This window comes from Rhinopithecus roxellana, chromosome 5 (genome assembly GCF_007565055.1).
Source record: "Rhinopithecus roxellana isolate Shanxi Qingling chromosome 5, ASM756505v1, whole genome shotgun sequence".
NCBI classification, from domain to species: Eukaryota; Metazoa; Chordata; class Mammalia; order Primates; family Cercopithecidae; genus Rhinopithecus; species Rhinopithecus roxellana.
The window spans coordinates 110,384,454-110,403,218 of NC_044553.1; the positions used below are offsets into that span (position 1 = coordinate 110,384,454).

General features: G+C 38.0%; 1 protein-coding gene across 4 annotated transcripts in view; it reads right to left on the minus strand.

Moving 5' to 3' along the window:
• SCAPER (S-phase cyclin A associated protein in the ER) overlaps positions 1-18,765 on the minus strand; it is a 587,291-nt gene that overhangs the window by 470,556 nt on the left and 97,970 nt on the right. For all 4 annotated transcript variants that reach the window (XM_030930958.1, XM_030930961.1, XM_030930960.1 and 1 more), the window contains 2 exons: positions 4,648-4,748; positions 318-434 (listed from right to left, as the gene is read on the minus strand). In XM_030930958.1, the coding sequence (XP_030786818.1) occupies positions 318-434; positions 4,648-4,748 (218 nt within the window). The remainder of the gene's footprint in view (positions 1-317; positions 435-4,647; positions 4,749-18,765) is intronic.

An 18,765-nucleotide genomic window follows, 5' to 3' on the forward strand; every position in this document is an offset into this window, starting at 1 on the left:
TAACAACGTTGCTTTACCTGACTTGTGCAAGTCAGCGTATGACTCACCAAACTCCTCCTGTGGCAACTGGGCTTATGCAAAATCTTCCATCAGATCTAGGAACCTTAGCAGAAATTGATGAAATGTTTAGAATCCTCCCCTGGGATTGCTAACCAACACACAGTGTTCCCCTCCTAAGTGTCAGAACCTGTATACAGTATTCTGCGTAACATATACATGGATATTTTTGTAATAGAATATCAGAATCATAATACTATAACTAAGAAAATAATTTACTGTAATGCAAGTCTTAGTAGTTTTTTCTTCGTTCATCTCACCCAAAATTTAAGCTTCGTCGAGCATTTGATGTTACATTTATTCTATCTGTTGATGGACTTGGAATCACATGGCGTCCCGGAGACATCTTCTTTACTTCCCATGCCAGTGATGTTGGTCTGCCAATTCAATATATAAACTAGATTAAATTAACAGAGAAAAGGGAGAAACAATCTTTTCTCTTAGTTGTTAGAGGGTGAAAAAATAATCCTACTTTTCAACAACAAAAAAAATCACAACATGTGCAAATTTTCCCCTAGAGCACTGATTACCAGGAAGTTATCATACTACCAGTGAGAAATCATAGTTGATAAATGGTTCAGGATTTTCTATCAACTGCAGCACAGCAACACTACTCCAATTACCTCAAAAAGGTCATGGAGTTACAGGGATACGAGATACATTACTTATGATTTATAAGCTTCCACATGCCCAGCTAAAAAAATATTTAAAAGGCAATGATACTACTTCAATCTACTTGTCTCTGATGTCCTGGAGAGTTTGTGAAACACGTATCAAGAGAAAGAATATGGTAAGGGTTAAAGGAAGAGTAGGAAAATATAAAATGTCCTTCCTCTATCTCCGAATCACTCATGAGAGTAGGATTTCACTGCTCTTTGCTGGGAAAGCTAAGAAAGATTTCACTGCTCTTTGCTGGGAAAGCTAAGACATGTAACTTAACGTCTACTCCTCCTTCATTGGTCCCACAACCAATTGGGTTACAGGATGCATAACATGCCCTGAATCAGATCCCCATAACTCCCATGGGTATCCCTGTGTCTTACTCTCCATTTCCTTTCAATCTTGCCAACTGTTGATATCTGCTTTTAAAAATTTCACTGGCAAATGGTATTGCATTGTCTTTGTGTTTTAAATTATATGTTTACTATCATTACTAGTGAAACTGAACTTTTTAACCAACCATCTGAATTTCTTCATTTGGGATTCACATGTTGGTATCTTTCCCTCATTTTTTCCACTGGGATTGGAACCGTTTTCTGATTAATTTGAAATAGTTTACTACTACTCTTATGGCTACAAATCCATTGGCATTGGTGATACAACTATTTTGCCTTTAATTTTTCCTCTGTATTTGGAAACATTTGTTTTCTTCCTATTTAATCAGTGTATCAATATTTTTCTTTGTAGTCTGCCTTTGTCTTACAAAGTCCTCATTTGCAAAACAAATACATAAATATTTACCTATATATTTTTTTCTTTAAACATATACAACTACAGGTTTTACATTTAAATCTCAAGGCTAGCCAAAATAAATTTTGATGCATGATTTGAAGAATGCAAGATGGATAATGCCATCTATAGAGCATTTTAAGACTGCTTTCCATATATAGATGCTGTCTCATGAGGCAACGAAGAGAAATGCTGATAACTGGCAAAAGTAAAAGGGATGCTTCAGCCGGGCATGGTGGCCCATTCCTGTAATCCCAGAACTTTGGGAGGCCAAGGAGGACAGATCACTCGAGGTCAGGAGTTTGAGCCCAGCCTAGCCAACATGGTGAAACCCTGTGTCTACTAAAAATACAAAAATTAGCTGGGTGTGGTGGCGGGTGCCTGTAATCCCAGCTACTTGGGAAGCTGAGGCTTAAAAGTGGAAGGTGGAAGTTGCAGTGAGCCAAGATGGCACCACTGCACTCCAGCCTGGGTTACAGAGTAAGACTGTCTCCAAGGGGAAAAAAAAAAAGGATGCCTCAGGTGTATTTTTGAACTACAGTGCCAAGAGAGGAATGGTAACCACTCTGTTAAGCTTGGGTTTGGCTTATGTATCTTTCCCAATACAATCCTCAACACAGCCACTAATAGGTAATCGAATTTTGCAGGCACAAAAAGAATCTATTTTTTTAATGCATTGTTGATTACATTATAGACCTTCTTTGGATACAATAAACAAACTCAATCAAGTTAAATTTAAAAAATGAAAAGAAAAAGAAAATAAAGATTTATTGTAAGGATATAAACTGTACAAGGTCAAAGACATCCAAAAGTTGGGGGAGACTAGAATCAGGGCTAGTGAGGATTAGAGACCGTATAGGCTCTCAAGGGCCACATAATTTCTGTTTCTCTCTGTAAATCTATGCCCTTCTTTTCCCCCAACCTGTTTTACTCTGCTTGTTGTCACAAGCGACAATATAACCATAAGTCCCAAATCAGCATGATGATCTCTTAGCTCGGTTCAACCCAGTGAAAGAATGAAACCCAAGATCCAATCACCTATTACCAAGGGTAAGGGTAAAATTGCTTAGTATAAACAAAGACATTTACGCCTGACCCACCCAGGGACTGTGGATGAAGGAGGCACTAAAAAACTATCAAAAATTTTACTGTGAGAAACAAAAATGTTAAAAGGATCAACCTATCTTAGTTTCCCTAGATTTGGTTTCCCAGGAATCCAGCCCTTCTGGATTTCTGTCTTGGAATTCCTTTACCCTATTGGTTCTGCCTGCCTACTGTAGGGCTGACACATTAGAATGAGACAAAAGATGCCTTTTTTACTGGATAGTTTCACCCACTAAGATTGAACCAAGATTAAATCCAAGGTAAAGAGGCAGGATAGGCCTATTCACTCTGGGGGAGGGAAAAAAAAAAAAGCAGCCTTGTAGCTCCATGTGACTTGGCAAGTTTACCAGAGTTTAGGAATTACTTAGATGTCTAAACTAAACTGCTCTTTTGCCTTTGTACATAACCAAAATAATACTAAGTCCATCTGGTTATCTATCTCTGGAGTATCTAATACTCCTTACTGTTACTACCTTAATCTAAATAGCCATCGTCTCTAAACTACATTGCTGTATCTCAACCTTCCCACATGGCAGCCAAAATGATCTTTTAAAAACATACATCTGATATGTCAATTCCCTACTTTAAAACCCTTTATTGGCTCAAAGTCAAATCTAAATCCCTTATTATTTCTACAGAGCTCTACACAATGTGGTCCTAGCCTAGCTCTCTAGGCTCATCTCATGCTACTCTCCCCTTGTTCTTTTCACTCCTGCCCTACTAAATTCCTTGATTACACTGTGCTCCCTTCCACTTCAAAGACATCACACATGCTGTTAGCATTATCTCAAATTACTCTTTTCTCTTTGTCTAACTAACTCCTATTTAATAATTCTGTCTCAATTTAAATGTCACCTCCTCAGGGAAGCCTTCCTGGCTGGACTTAGCAAACTGGTTAAGGGTGCTTTTTCTCATAGTCATAGAGAAAGCTGTATTTCTTCTTGATGACACTTGGCACATTTAAACTTACTTAACATCAGTCTTTCCTATTAGAAATGCACTTAGTCCATCCAGGCTGCTACAACAAAATACCTTATGACTGGGTAATTTATAAACAACAATAAGAAATTTGTTTCTCATAGTTCTGGATGCTGGGAAGTACAAAATCAAGGTGACAGCAGATTCAATGTCTGATATGAACCCTGTTCCTTATAAAGATCATCTTTTAGCTGTGTCCTCACATGGTGGAGGGGTAACAGTTCCCACTTCTTTTATATGTCACTAATCCCATTCATTAATCCCATTCATGAGGACTCCACCTTCCCGACTTAACTACCTCCTAAAGCCCCCACCTCTTAATACTATCACATTGGTGATTAAATTTCAACATATGAATTTTGGGAAGGCACATTCAGGCCATAGCATGTACTACATACTTCATGAGGGCAGGGACTGCATCTGTCCTCTTGACCACAACAGTCACAGAGCTTGGCACACAGCACTCAGATACTATGTGGTGATTCCAAATGAATCTTTCTAAAGGAGCGTTGATCCCGTATTATTCCCCTAATCAAAAATCATCAATTTTCCTCATTGCCTAATACATTAAGAAGAAATACTGTATCTTTCCTTACTACTTTGACTTCGCACATGGCCTACACTTACACAGCTGTTTAAATTTATTCCCTTCACTGAAATGGCCAACCAGCTGGTAAAATCCATCCCATCCTTGAGACACTTCGGCATCCTCCTGAAATCTTCCCTGATCTACCCTCCAAAATACATTTGTCCTTCTCTGAAGAACCATAATAGTCTTTTGTACTAAGTTCTATTTTTATCACACTCAGGCTATAGATTCCATGAGTAGTAAATGTGCCACATTCAACAAATCTCTGTACTGAATAAAGTGATAATACCCAATTAATACCCGCTGATAAATATCCAATAAATATTTGTTATTTAATTGAATGAGAAATGCAGCACCTTTTAGATTTTTACAAGTTTCAAGTCAATATGAGGTTAACTTTATTGTCAGTTTCAATGATTGCTATTGAAACTGTTGGATGATAGGAATATTGAGACCAGAGAGCTCATTACCTGCTTTGAGCATCTGTCTTCTCTAGCTTTTCCTGAAGCTGAATCCAGTCAATCAATGCTTTGAAATCTCTTACATAGTTATCCAGCATCATTAGCACCTCCTAAAAGAAACGAACAAAAAAAAAAAAACATTAAATTCCACTCTGAGACTAAAAACTTTAAAGAAAAAAAAGAGTGACCTTAAGAATTAGTAGTTTTTACATTATACTGTTCAATGAAAAAGCTGCATAAGTTACTGATATAGGTTTTTTTTTTTCCATTCTGTTTGGTAAGATAATAAGAAATATAACAGGTTGAAAGTCTAAAGACCAAGAAATGATATTCATGTTCCTTCTCAAAACCTCCCCCAATAGCCATCCTTTCAACCTTTTTATAATGAATTTTAATATACAGAAAAGTACACTAAACATAAATCCAGCTGCACACTTGCAGTCCAGTCACTCCAGAGGCTGAGGCAGGAGAAATGCTTAAGCCCAGAGGTTCAAGACCAGCCTGGGCAAGATAATAAGATGCCATCTTTAAAGAATAATAATAATATTAAAAATTAGCAATGTTTTTCAAGGTTCGACCATCTGGTAGCATATATCAGTACTTCATTTCTTTTTATGGCTGAATGACTGCATGAATATAGTATATTTGTTTATTCATTTATCAGTTAATATTTGGGTTGTTACTACTTTTTGTTTATTATGAAAACTGCTGTTATAAAAATTTGTATCCAGGTTTTTCTGTGAACATGTTTTCAATTCTCTTGGCTATATACCTAGAAGTGGATTTGCTGAGTCATATGATAACTCTTAACTACCAAACTTTTTTCCACAGCTGCTGCATCATTTTACATTCCCAGCAGCAATTTATGAGCGTTCCATATTCTTCACATCCTTGCCAAAACTTGCTGCTTTCTGACTTTTTTATTCTAGTCATCCTGAGTGTGAAGTGCTATCATTGAGTTATGTGCATTTCTCTGATGACTAATAACTTTGTGCCTCTTTTCATGTACATTAGACATTTGTTTACCTTTTTTTTTTTTTTTTTGAGACAGAGTCTTGCTGTGTCACTCAGGCTGGAATGCAGTGGCGTGCTCTCTCAGCATCTCGGCTCCCTGCAACCTCCACCTTCCAGGTTCAAGCGATTCTCCTGCCTCAGCCTCCCAAGTAGCTGGGATTACAGGCACATGCCACCACACCTGGCTAATTTTTTGTATTTTTAGTAGAGACGGGGTTTCACTGTGTTAGCCAGGATGGTCTCGATCTCCTGATCTCGTGATCCACCTGCTTCAGCCTCCCAAAGTGCTGGGATTACAGGTGTGAGAGCCACTGCACCCAGACGACATTTGTATATCTTAAAAGAAATGTCTATTCAACTCCTTTGCCCTTTTTTACTGAGTTATTTGTCCTTTTTATTGTTGAGCTGTAAAGTTCTTTATACATTCTAGATATTAGACCTTCATCAACCATATGGTTGACAAACATCTTGTCCCATTATGTGGGTAATTTTTCCATTTGATAGTATCTTTTGACACACAAAAGTTTTTAATTTTGATGAAGCTCAATTTATTTTTTCTCTGGCTTTGGGTGTCATAGTCCGAGGTCACAAAGATGTGTATGTTTTCTTCAAAGAGTGTTATATTTTCAGTTCTTACATTTAGGCTTTAAACTGTATTCAGTTAATTTTTGTATACAGTATGAGGTAAAAATCCAAATTCGTTTGTTGCATACAGATATCCAGGTGTCCTAACACCATTGTTGAAAATACTATTCTTTCCCCCATCAAATGGTTCTGGCACTCATGTCAAAAATCAAATTCATACACAGATGTATGAATTTATTCCAAGGATTTAAAATCTATTTCATTGATCCATGTATCTATCCTACTGCCAGTATCACAGAATTTGATTATTGTGGTTTTGTACTAAGTTTTAAATTCAGGGGGTCTAGGTCCTCAAACTTTGTTCTTTTTCGAGACTATTTTGGCTATCCTATATACTTGCATCCCCGTATGAATTTAAGATCCACTTGTTCATTTCTGCCAAAAAGGGGGAAGGGAGCAATTGGAATGTTCATAGGTATTGCATTGAATCTGGGTATCACTTTGGGAAATACAGCCATCTTAACACTATGAAGTCTTCTGTTCATGAATTTTGAATATGTTTTCCTTTAATTAGGTTTCTCTTATTTCTTACAATGATTTTTCATAGTTTCTTTCAATTATATTTTATAGTTTGTGTGTACATCTTATACTACTTTAAATTTATGCCTAAATATTTTATTGTTTTTGATGTTATTTTAATGTAACTGCTTTCTTAATTTCGTTTTTGGATTGTTTACTCCCAGTGTATAAAAATACAACTGATTTTTGAGTGTCCATCTTGTATCCTGTAATTTTGCTAAACTTGTTTATTAGCTCTAATAATTGGGGGGCAGGTGTCTTTTAGGGTTCTTTATATATAGAATCATGTCATCTGTAAGTACAGTTTTACTTCTTCCTTTCCATCTAGATGTTTTCTATTATGTTTTCTTGTCTAATTGCCCTGCCTAGAACCTTTCGTACAATATTGAGTGTAAGTGGCAAGAAAAGACATCACTGTCTTGTTCCTGATCTTAGATGGGAAAGCTTTCAGTCTTTCACCATTAAGCATGACATTAACTGTGGATTTTTCATAGATACTCTTTATCAGATTAAGGAATTTCCCTATTGAATGTTTTTGTCATGAAATGGTACTGGCTTTTGTCAAATGCCTTTTCTCTACCAACTGAGATAATCTGTGATCTTTTTCCATTCATTCTATTAATATATTCTATTACGTTTATTGATTTTCACATGCTCAACCACTCTTACCTTCCTGTACTAAATCCCACTGGGTCATGATGTTATAGACCTTTTCATGTACTGCTACATTTGGTTTGCTATTATTTTGTTGATAATTTTTATGTCTGTATTTGTAAAAAATATTGCTTAACTAACATTATTTTTAACTTCAGTGTTTAGAATAATTCACTGGAAAAATCACTAAAGTTGGGAATTATTTGGGGGATGGGTATTTTTAATTATAAACTCAGTTAATAGTTACAAAGTGACATAGGTTTTCAATTTCTTATGTCCGTTTTTATTGTTTTTCTAAGAATTAATACTTTTTGTGTAAACTTTCATTGTACAAAAGGAATCCCAGTTCTCCCACTGTATGTGGTCCAACTTCACAAATAGCATCCCAACTTCTATGATTCCAAACAGAGAATTTTAGATACCCAAATCACCTAGCTGACAGCAGAAGGGTCTCAGTATTCTGAGTCTCCGGGGATCACAGAGAATAAAGAGGTGATTTTCAACGGGTGTGTGAGCCCTTCCAGCAGCTACCTCCCTGGGCACAGGAAAGAGAAAACGGGCCAAAACTACTAGCCCCCAGTTTCTCCACAGAAAGGGTTTGTCTGCATACTTTTCCAGCTGCAGCCTGAGGGTCTGGGCTTAAAACTAGCCTGCATCTGGAAGCCAGTGGAGCAGGTAAACAATAGACCTCCAGAAGCCTCAAGGGGCTTATGGGTACCTCCTGCCCCCTCTCCTCTTCATCCCCTCCCCCACCCCCAGCCTTGCTCCAGCAATAAAACTAGGTCTGCAGATTTTTCCTGGAAGGAGTTTGCATGTACGTGGCATGCTCCAAATTTTACAGCTCCCACCCAAAGGACTGGCTCCTAAATCACCTAGCCCTGGGAGTTGAGGCTCTGCATTTGTGAATCTCCCTAAATTACAAAGAGCAAAGAGCTGTTTTTTAAACAGTTAGAGTTCCAGCAGATAGCTTCCCAAGGTCAGCACTGAGCTAAAAAGCAAAAACTCCTGACTCCCAGTTTCTCCCTAAAGGAGACTGACTACATACCTAAAGTCCTGACTTCTCCAGCTGCTACCTGTAGATCAGGCCATTACTTAGCCTCCATCTGGGAACTGAAACTGCAGGAAATTAGCAGTCTTCTGGGACCATAAATATGCATGTGGGGACTATCCACAACTTCACTTGCTGGCATGCTCCAGAGATAAAGCCAAGTCTCCAGTTAATCTGCCTATCTCCAAGAGAAGATAGATTAGGCATCTGCCAGGCCCCTGGGAGCAACAAAGTACAAAGCAATGGGTCAAAAGACTGTGCAGTCCAAACAAGAATATGGCATCACTGCAGATCCTCTCCCCAGCTTAAACAAAATGAGAGAAAAACTCCAGCTCCTAGCTTCTCCCTGAGAAATGAGAAACTGGAACACACATTTAATACCCCAAATTTTCCAGCTGGATCTTGAGATGGGTTTCTAACTTGCTTGTCTCAGGATACTAACAGGACTTGGCATACCCTAATCTGGGGGCCACTAAGAACAAAGACTGCAGTTTAGATCAGCACAAAGGTTTGAGAGGCACCTAGAATAACTAGCTGAACTGACAGGTAAGATCCATCTCCTACCCAAGGCCAGTATGACAAGACTAGGAAAGGCAGTTGCCTTACCTAATGCACAGAAACAAACACTAAGGGTCAAAGAAAACGAAGAAACAAGTATAAAAGTTCCAAACAAAAGAGTAAGATAAACCTCCAGAAACTGATCCTAATTAACTGCCAATATGTGACTTATCACATAGAGAACTCAAAAGAACAGTCATAAAGAAGTTCATCAAGGTCTGAAGGAGTAATGCATAAAACTAGCTAAAACTTTCTGCCAAGAGACAGAAAATACAAAAAGTACCAAACAGAAATCATATAGCTGAAGAACATAATACCCAACTGAAAATTTTAATATGGGGTTAAAGGGCAGACTAGATTAAGCAGAAGAATGATCAGGAACTCTAAGACAGGTCATCAGAAATCATTTAAGATGAGAAACAAAAGGAAAAAATGAAAAAGAGTAAAGAAAGCTAAAGGGACTTACAGAGCAGCATCAAGCAGAACTAAATATGCATTATTGGAATTAGAAAAGAAGAAGAGAAAGTGACAGAAGGCTTATTCAAAGTAATGATGGTTGAAAACTTCCCAAACCTGAACTAGAAATCAAAATCCAGAAAGCCCAAGTAACAAACTAGATGAATCCAGAGATATCTACACTGAGACACATTATAATCAAATTGTCAAAAGTTAAAGGCAAAGACAGAATTATGAAAGCAGTAAAACAAAAGTTACTTATTACACACACAGGGGCCCCCATAACACTATCAGTAGATTTTTAGCAGAAACTTTGCAACCCATAAAGGCTGAAATGATAAATTCAAAGTACTGAACAAAAAAGAAAGTGTCAACCAAAAAAATATACCCAGAAAATCTGTCCTTCAAAAATAAATTAGTGATAAAGACTTTCAAAGACCAAAAAAAGCTGAGGGAGTTAATCACTACTATACCGGATTTACGAGAAAAGCTAAAAAGGTTGTTCACATTGAAATAAAAATAAACTAAACACCAACATGAAAGCATAAGTAAGATATTCACTGGAAAACAAAATATATAAAGAATAAAAGAATATTTTATGACTATAACAGTGGTGGGCATATCAATTATAATACTATTATAAAAGATAAGAGATAAAAGTATTAAAAATATTTATAACTAAATTTAAATTATGCTAATGGACACAATATAAATAATTATAAATGGTGACATCAATACTATTTATAATGCAGGAGGAAGAGACATAAAAGGGGTGACTTCTTGAATGCAAGGGAAGTCAAGGTGTTACCAGCTTAAAATAGACCGTCATAACAACAAAATATTTTACATAGACTGGGGCGGTTCCCAGATGGCCGAATAGGCACAGCTCCAGGCTATAGCTCCCAGCGTGAGCAACACAGAAGACAGACGATTTCTGCATTTCCAACTGAGGTACCAGGTTCATCTCACTGGGGCGTGTTGGATAGTGGGTGCAGGACAGTGGGTGCAGCCCACCGAGCGACAGCCAAACAGGGCAAGGCATCGCCTCACCTAGGAAACGCAAGGGGTAAGGGAATTCCCTTTCCTAGCCAAGGGAAACCGTGACACACAGCACCTGGAAAATTGGGTCACTCCCACCCTAATACTGTGCTTTTCCAAGGGTCTTACCAAACAGCACACCAGGAGATTATATTCTGCGCCTGGCTCCGAGGGTCCCACACCCACGGGGCCTCCCTCATTGCTAGCACAGCACTCTGAGATCTAACTGCAGGGTGGCAGCAAGGCTGGTGGAGGGGCGCCTGCCACTGCTGAGGCTTGAGTAGGTAAACAAAGCAGCCAGGAAGCTCAAACTGGGTGCAGCCCACTGCAGCTCAAGGAAGCCTGCCTGCCTCTGTAGACTCCACCTCTGGGGACAGGACATAGCCAAACAAAAGGCAGCAGAAACTTCTACAGATTTAAATGTCCCTGTCTGACAGCTTTGAAGAGAGTAGTGGTTCTCCCAGCACGGAGTTTGAGATCTGAGAACAGACAGACTGCCTCCTCAAGTGGGTCCCTGACCCCCAAGTAGCCTAATGGGGAGGCACTCTCCAGTAGGGGCGGACTGACACATCACACGGCCAGGTACCCCTCTGAGACAAAGCTTCCAGAGGAACTATCAGGCAGCAACATTGGCTGTTCAGCAATATTCACTCCTCTGCAGCCCCTGCTGCTGATACCCAGGCAAACAGGGTCTGGAGTGGATCTCAAGCAAACTCCAGCAGACCTGCAGCTGAGGGTCCTGACTGTTAGAAGGAAAACTAATAAACAAACAGGACATCCACACCAAAAGCCCATCTGTACGTCATCATCATCAAAGACCAAAGGTAGATAAAACCACAAAGATGGGGAAAAAACAGCAGAAAAGCTGAAAATTCTAAAAATCAGAGCGCCTCTCCCCCTCCAAAGGAACACAGTGCCTCGCCAGCAACGGAATAAAGCTGGACAGAGAATGACTTTGATGAGTTGACAGAGAATAAGGCTTCAGACAATTAGACTTCTCCAAGCTAAAGGAGGAAGTTCAACTCCATCATAAAGAAGATAAAAACCCTGAAAAAGGATTAGATGAATGGCTAACTAGATAACCAATGTAGAGAAGTCATTAAATGACCTGATAGAGCTGAAAACCATGGCATGAGAACTACGTGACAAATGCACAAGCTTCAGTAACCGATTCAATCAACTGGAAGAAAGGGTATCAGTGATCAAAGATCAAAAGAATGAAATGATGTGAGAAGAGAAGTTCAGAAAAAAAAGAGTAAAAAGAAACGAACAAAGCCTCCAAGAAATATGGGACTACGTGAAAAGACCAAATCTATGTCTGACTGGTATACCTGAAAGTAACAAGGAGAATGGAACCAAGTTGGAAAACACTCTGCAGGATATTATCCAGGAGAACTTCCCCAACCTAGCAAAGCAAGCCAACATTCAAATTCAGGAAATACAGAGACCACAACAAAGATATTCCTCAAGAAAAGAAACCACAAGACATATAATTGTCAGATTCACCAAGGTTGAAATGAAGGAAAAAATGTTAAGGGCAGCCAGAGATAAAAGTCGGGTTACCCACAAAGGGAAGCCCATCAGACTAACAGCAGATCTCTCGGCAGAAACTCTACAAGCCAGAAGAGAGTGGGGGCCAATATTCAACATTCTTAAAGAAAAGAATTTTCAACCCAGAATTTCACATCCAGTCAAACTAAGTTTCATAAGTGAAGGAGAAATACAATCCTTTACAGACAAGCAAATGCTGAGAGATTTTGTCACCACCAGGCTTGCCCTACAAGAGATCCTGAAGGAAGCACTAACTAAACATGGAAAGGAACAACTGGTACCAGCCACTGCAAAAACATGCCAAAATGTAAAGACCATCGAGGCTAGGAAGAAACTGCATCAACTAACGAGCAAAATAACCAGCTAACATCACAATGACAGGATCAAATTCACACATAACAATATTAACCTTAAATGTAAATGAACTAAATACTCCAGTTAAAAGACACAGACTGGCAAATTGGATAAAGAGTCAAGACCCATCAGTCTGCTGTATTCAGGAGACCCAACTCACGTGCAGAGACACACACAGGCTCAAAATAAATGGATGGAGGAAAATCTACCAAGCAAATGGAAAGGAAAAAGAGGCAGGGGTTTCAATCCTAGTCTCTGATAAAACGTACTTTAAACCAACAAAGATCAGAAGAGACAAAGAAGGCCATTACATAATGGTAAAGGGATCAATTCAACAAGAAGAGCTAACTATCCTAAATATATATGCACCCAATACAGGAGCACCCAGATTCATACAGCAAGTCCTTTGAAACTTACAAAGAGACTTAGACTCCCACACAATAATAATGGGAGACTTTAACAACCCACTGTCAATATTAGACAGATCAGCAAGACAGAAAGCTAACAAGGATATCCAGGAATTGAAATTAGCTCTGCACCAAGCGGACCTAATAGACATCTACAGAACTCTCCACCCCAAATCAACAGAATATACATTCTTCTCAGCACCACATCACACTTACTCCAAAATTGACCACACAGTTGGAAATAAAGCACTCCTCAGCAAATATAAAAAAATAGAAATGATAACAAACTGTTTCTTAGACCTCAGTGCAATCAAACTAGAACTCAGGATTAAGAAACTCACTCAAAACCACTCAACTACATGGAAACTGAACAACCTGCTCCTGAATGACTACTGGGTACATAATGAAATGAAGGCAGAAATAAAGATGTTCTTTGAAACAAATGAGAACAAAGACACAACATACCAGAATCTCTGGGACACATTTAAAGCAGTGTGTAGAGGGAAATTTATAGCACTAAATGCCCACAAGAGAAAGCAAGAAAGATCTAAAATTGACACCCTAACATCACAATTAAAAGAACTAGAGAAGCAAGAGCAAATACATTCAAAAGCTAGCAGAAGGCAAGAAATAAAAGATCAGAGCAGAACTGAAGGAGACAGAGAGACACAAAAAACCCTTCAAAAAATCAATGAATCCAGGAGCTGGTTTTCTGAAGAGGTCAACAAAATTGATAGACCACTAGCAAGACTAATAAAGAAGAAAAGAGAGAAGAATCAAATAGACACAACAAAAAATGATAAAGGGGATATCACCACCGACCCCACAGAAATACAAACTACCATCAGAGAATACTATAACCACCTCTATGAAAATAAACTAGAAAATCTAGAAGAAATGGATAAATTCATGAACACATACACCCTCCCAAGACTAAACCAGGAAGAAGTTGAATCACTGAATAGACCAATAAGAGGCTCTGAAATTGAGGCAATAATTAATAGCCTACCAACCAAAAAAGGTCCAGGACCAGACAGATTCACAGCCGAATTCTACCAGAGGTATAACGAGGAGTTGGTACCATTCCTTCTGAAACTATTCCAATCAACAGAAAAAAAGGGAATCCTCCCTAACTCATTTTATGAGGCCAGCATCATCCTGATACCAAAGCCTGGCAGAGACACAACAAAAAAAGAGAATTTTGAACCAATATCCCTGATGAACACCGATGCAAAAATCCTCAGTAGAATACTGGCAAACTGGATCCAGGAGCCCATCAAAAAGCTTATCCACCCAAATCAGCTTCATCCTTGGGATGCAAGGCTAGTTCAACATACACAAATCAATAAATGTAATCCAGCATATAAACTGAACCAAAGATAAAAACCACATGATTATCTCAATAGACGCAGAAAGGGCCTTAGACAAAATTCAACAGCACTTCATGCTAAAAACTCTCAATAAATTCGGTACTGATGGAATGTTATCTCAAAACAATAAGAGCTATTTATGACAAATCCACAGCCAATATCATACTGAATGGGCAAAAACTGGAAGCATTCCCTTTGAAAACTGGCACAAGACAGGGATGCCCTCTCTCACCGCTCCTATTCAACACAGTGTTGGAAGTTCTGGCCAGGGCCATCAGGCAAGAGAAAGAAATAAAGGGTATTCAGTTAGGAAAAGAAGAAGTCAAATTGTCCCTGTTTGCAGAAGACATGATTGTATATTTAGAAAACCCCATCGTCTCAGCCCAAAATCTCCTTAAGCTGATAAGCAACTTCAGCAAAGTCTCAGGATACAAAATCAATGTGCAAAAATCACAAGCATTCTTATACACCAATAACAGACAAACAGAGAGCCAAATCATGAGTGAACTCCCATTCACAATTGCTTTAGATAGAATATAATACCTAAGAATCCAACTTACAAGGGATGTGAAGGACCTCTTCAAGGAGAACTACAAACCACTGCTCAATGAAATAAAAGAGGACACAAACAAATGGAAGATCATTTCATGCTTATGAATAGAAAGAATCAATATCGTGAAAATGGCCATAATGCCCAAGGTAATTTGTAGATTCATTGCCATTCCCATTAAGCTACCAATGACTGTCTTCACAGAATTGGAATAAACTACTTTAAAGTTCATATGGGACCAAAAAAGAGCCCGCGTTGCCAAGACAATCCTAATCAAAAAGAACAAAGCTGGAGGCATCACGCTACCTGACTTCAAACTATACTACAAGGCTACAGTAACCAAAACAGCATGGTACTGGTACCAAAACAGAGATATAGACCAAAGAATCAGAACAGAGCCCTAAGAAATAATACCACACATCTATAACATCTGATCTTTGACAAACCTGACAAAAACAAGAAATGGGGAAAGGATTCCCTATTTAATAAATGGTGCTGGGAAAACTGGCTAGCCATATGTAGAAAGCTGAAATTGGATCCCTTCCTTTCACCTTATACGAAAATTAATTCAGGATGGATTAGAGACTTCAATGTTAGACCTAAAACCATAAAAACCCTAGAAGAAAACCTAGGCAATACCACTCAGGACATGGGAATAGGCAAGGACTTCATGACTAAAACACCAAAAGAAATGGCAACAAAAGCCAAAACTGACAAATGAGATCTAACTAAACTAAAGAGCTTCTGCACAGCAAAAGAAACTACCATCAGAGTGAACAGGCAACCTACAGAATGGGAGAAAATTTTTGCAATCTACTTATCTGACAAAGGGCTAATATCCAGAACCTACAAATAACTCAAACAAATTTACAAGAAAAGAAACAAACAACCCCATCAAAAAGTGGGCGAAGGATATGAACAGGCACTTCTCAAAAGAAGACATTTATACAGCCAACAGACACATGAAAAAATGCTCATCACTGGCCATCAGAGAAATGCACATCAAAACCACAATGAGATACCATCTCACACCAGTTAGAATGGCAATCATTAAAAAGTCAGGAAACAACAGATGCTGGCGAGGACGTGGAGAAATAGGAACGCTTTTACATTGTTGGTGGGAGTGTAAACTAGTTCAACCATTGTGGAAGACAGTGTGGCGATTCCTCAAGGACCTAGAACTAGAAATACCATTTGACCCAGCAATCCCATTACTGGGTATATACCCAAAGGATTATAAATCATGCTGCTATAAAGACACATGCACATATATGTTTATTGTGGCAATATTCACAATAGAAAGACTTGGAATCAACCTAAATGTCCATCAATGATAGACTGGATTAAGAAAATGTGGCACATATACACCGTGGAATACTATGCAGCCATAAAAAAGGATGAGTTCGTGTCCTTTGTAGGGACATGGATGAAGCTGGAAACCATCATTCCCAGCAAACTATCACAAGAACAGAAAACCAAACACCGCATGTTCTCAGTCATAGGTGGGAAGTGGACAATGAGAATACTTCGACACAGGAAGGGGAACATCCCATACCGGGGCCTGTCATAGGGTGGAGGTCGGGGGGAGGGATAGCATTAGGAGATATACCTAATGTAAATGACGAGTTAGTGGGTACAGCACCCCAACATGGCACATATATACACATGTAACAAACCTGCACATTGTGCACATGTACCCTAGAACTTAAAATATAATAAAAAAAATTTATTTAAATAAATTAAATTAAAAATATATATATTTTACATAAGCACCCTGGTAACCATAAAGAAAATGCCTAAACAAGTTACACAAAAGAAAGAGGAAGGAATCAAAATCTAGCAATACAAAAAAAAAAAAACACACACACACACAAAAGAAGAGAACAAGTGAGAAAAAGGACAAAAATATCGTAAGACAAACACAAAACAGCTCATTAAAATGTAGTAATAAATCCTTATCAATAACTATTTTAAATGTAAACAAACTAAACTCCCTGATAAAAAAGATACAGTGTGACTGAATGATTACAAAACAAACTATATGCTATCTACAAGAAGTCCCTTAAGATTCAAGAACACAAAGAGACAAAGTGAAAAAATGGAAAAAGATATTGTAAGCAAATGGAAACCAAAAGAAAGTAGAAATGGCTAAATTATCAAAGTAGAATGTAAGGAAAAAACTGTCTCCAGAGAAATGAAGGTCCTTACATAACAATAAAAGGGTCAATTCAACAGGAAGACACAACAATTTTAAGTATATTTGCACCTAACATCATAGCACTTAATAAAGCACATACTGATGAATCTGAAAGAAGAAATTAACTGCAATTCAATAATAGAAGACTTCAGTGTCTCACTTTCAATAATAGATAGAATTTACAAAAAAAAAAAAAAAAAATCAAAAAGGAACACCGCAAACCAAATAAACTTAACAAACATAGAATTAGCAGTAAAATACACATTTTTCTCAAGTGCACACAGAACATTCTTCAGGACAGATCGCAAAACAAGTTAGGTCGCAAAAAAGTCTTAACAAATTAAAATCATACCAAGTATGCCTTCCAAACACAACTGAATAAAACTAGAAATCAATAATAGCAAGGAAAAAAAAGGCAGTGAGGAGTCACAGAAATATGGAAATTAAATAAGACACTCTTGAACCACTGGGGCAAAAAAGAAACCAAAAGAAAATTTTTAAAATATCTTAAAAATAAATAAAAAGAGAACTTACAAAAACATGTGATGCAGCAAAGCAGTTTAAAAAGGAGGTTTGTAGCTATAAGTACCTATATTGAAGAAGAAGAAATATCTCAAATAAACAACCTGACTTTACAACTCAAGAAACTAGGATAAAAACAAACTAAACCCAAAGTTAGCAGAAGGAAGAAAATAATAAAGAATAGAAATAAAGCAAATATAGAAAAACATCAATAGCCGGACATGGTGGCTCACGCCTGTAATCCTAACATTTTGGGAGCCCAAGACAGGCAGATCACTTGAGGTCAGGAGTTCAAGACCAACCTGGCCAATATGGTGAAACCATGTCTCTATTAAAAATACAAAAATTAGCCAGACGTGGTGGCAGGTACCTGTAATCCCAGCTACTCAGGAGGCTGAGGTGGGCGAATCACTTGAATCCGGGAGGCAGAAGTTGCAGTGAGCCAAGATTGTGCACCCCAGCCTGGGTAACAAAGCAAGACTCCGTCTCAAGAAAAAATACAAAAAACAAAAATTAGCTGGACGTGGTGCCATGCGCCTGTAATTCCAGCTATTTGGGAGGCTGAGCACGAGAATCACTTGAGCCTAGGAGGCAGAGGTTGCAGTGAGCCATGACTGTGCCACTGTACTCCAGCCTGGGTGATGGAGTGAGACTCTGTCTCAAAAAAAAAAAAAAAAAAAAGAAGAGAAAAAGAAAGAAAGAAAGAAAAACATCAATAAAACAAAGAGTTGGTTGTATTTTTTAAAATGGCAAAACCTTAGGGTGAAAAAAAAGAGATGACTCATCAGAAATGTAAAAAGGGACACTACAACAGATGCCTTGAAAATATAAAAGATCATAAGAGCTGATTATGAACAATTATATACCAATACATACATAACCTAAAGGAAACAGATATGTTCCTAGAAACATACAACATGCCAAAGTTGAATTAAGAAGAAACAGAAAGCCTAAACATGCCAGTAACAAAATGACTGAAATACTAATCAAAAACTTCCCAATGAAGAAAAGTCCAAAACCAGGTATCTTCAGGGCCGAATTCTACCAAACATTCAAAAAAATTAGTATCAATCCTTCTTAAATACTTCCAGGAAAAAAAAAAGTTAAGGGAAGAGTTTCAGTTTCATACCTGAGATCAATTTCATCCTGATATCAAAGTCAGAAAAAGATAACACAAAAAATGATGAATATACATGCAAAAATTCTCAATCCTAGGGAACCAAATTCAACAATACATCAAAAAG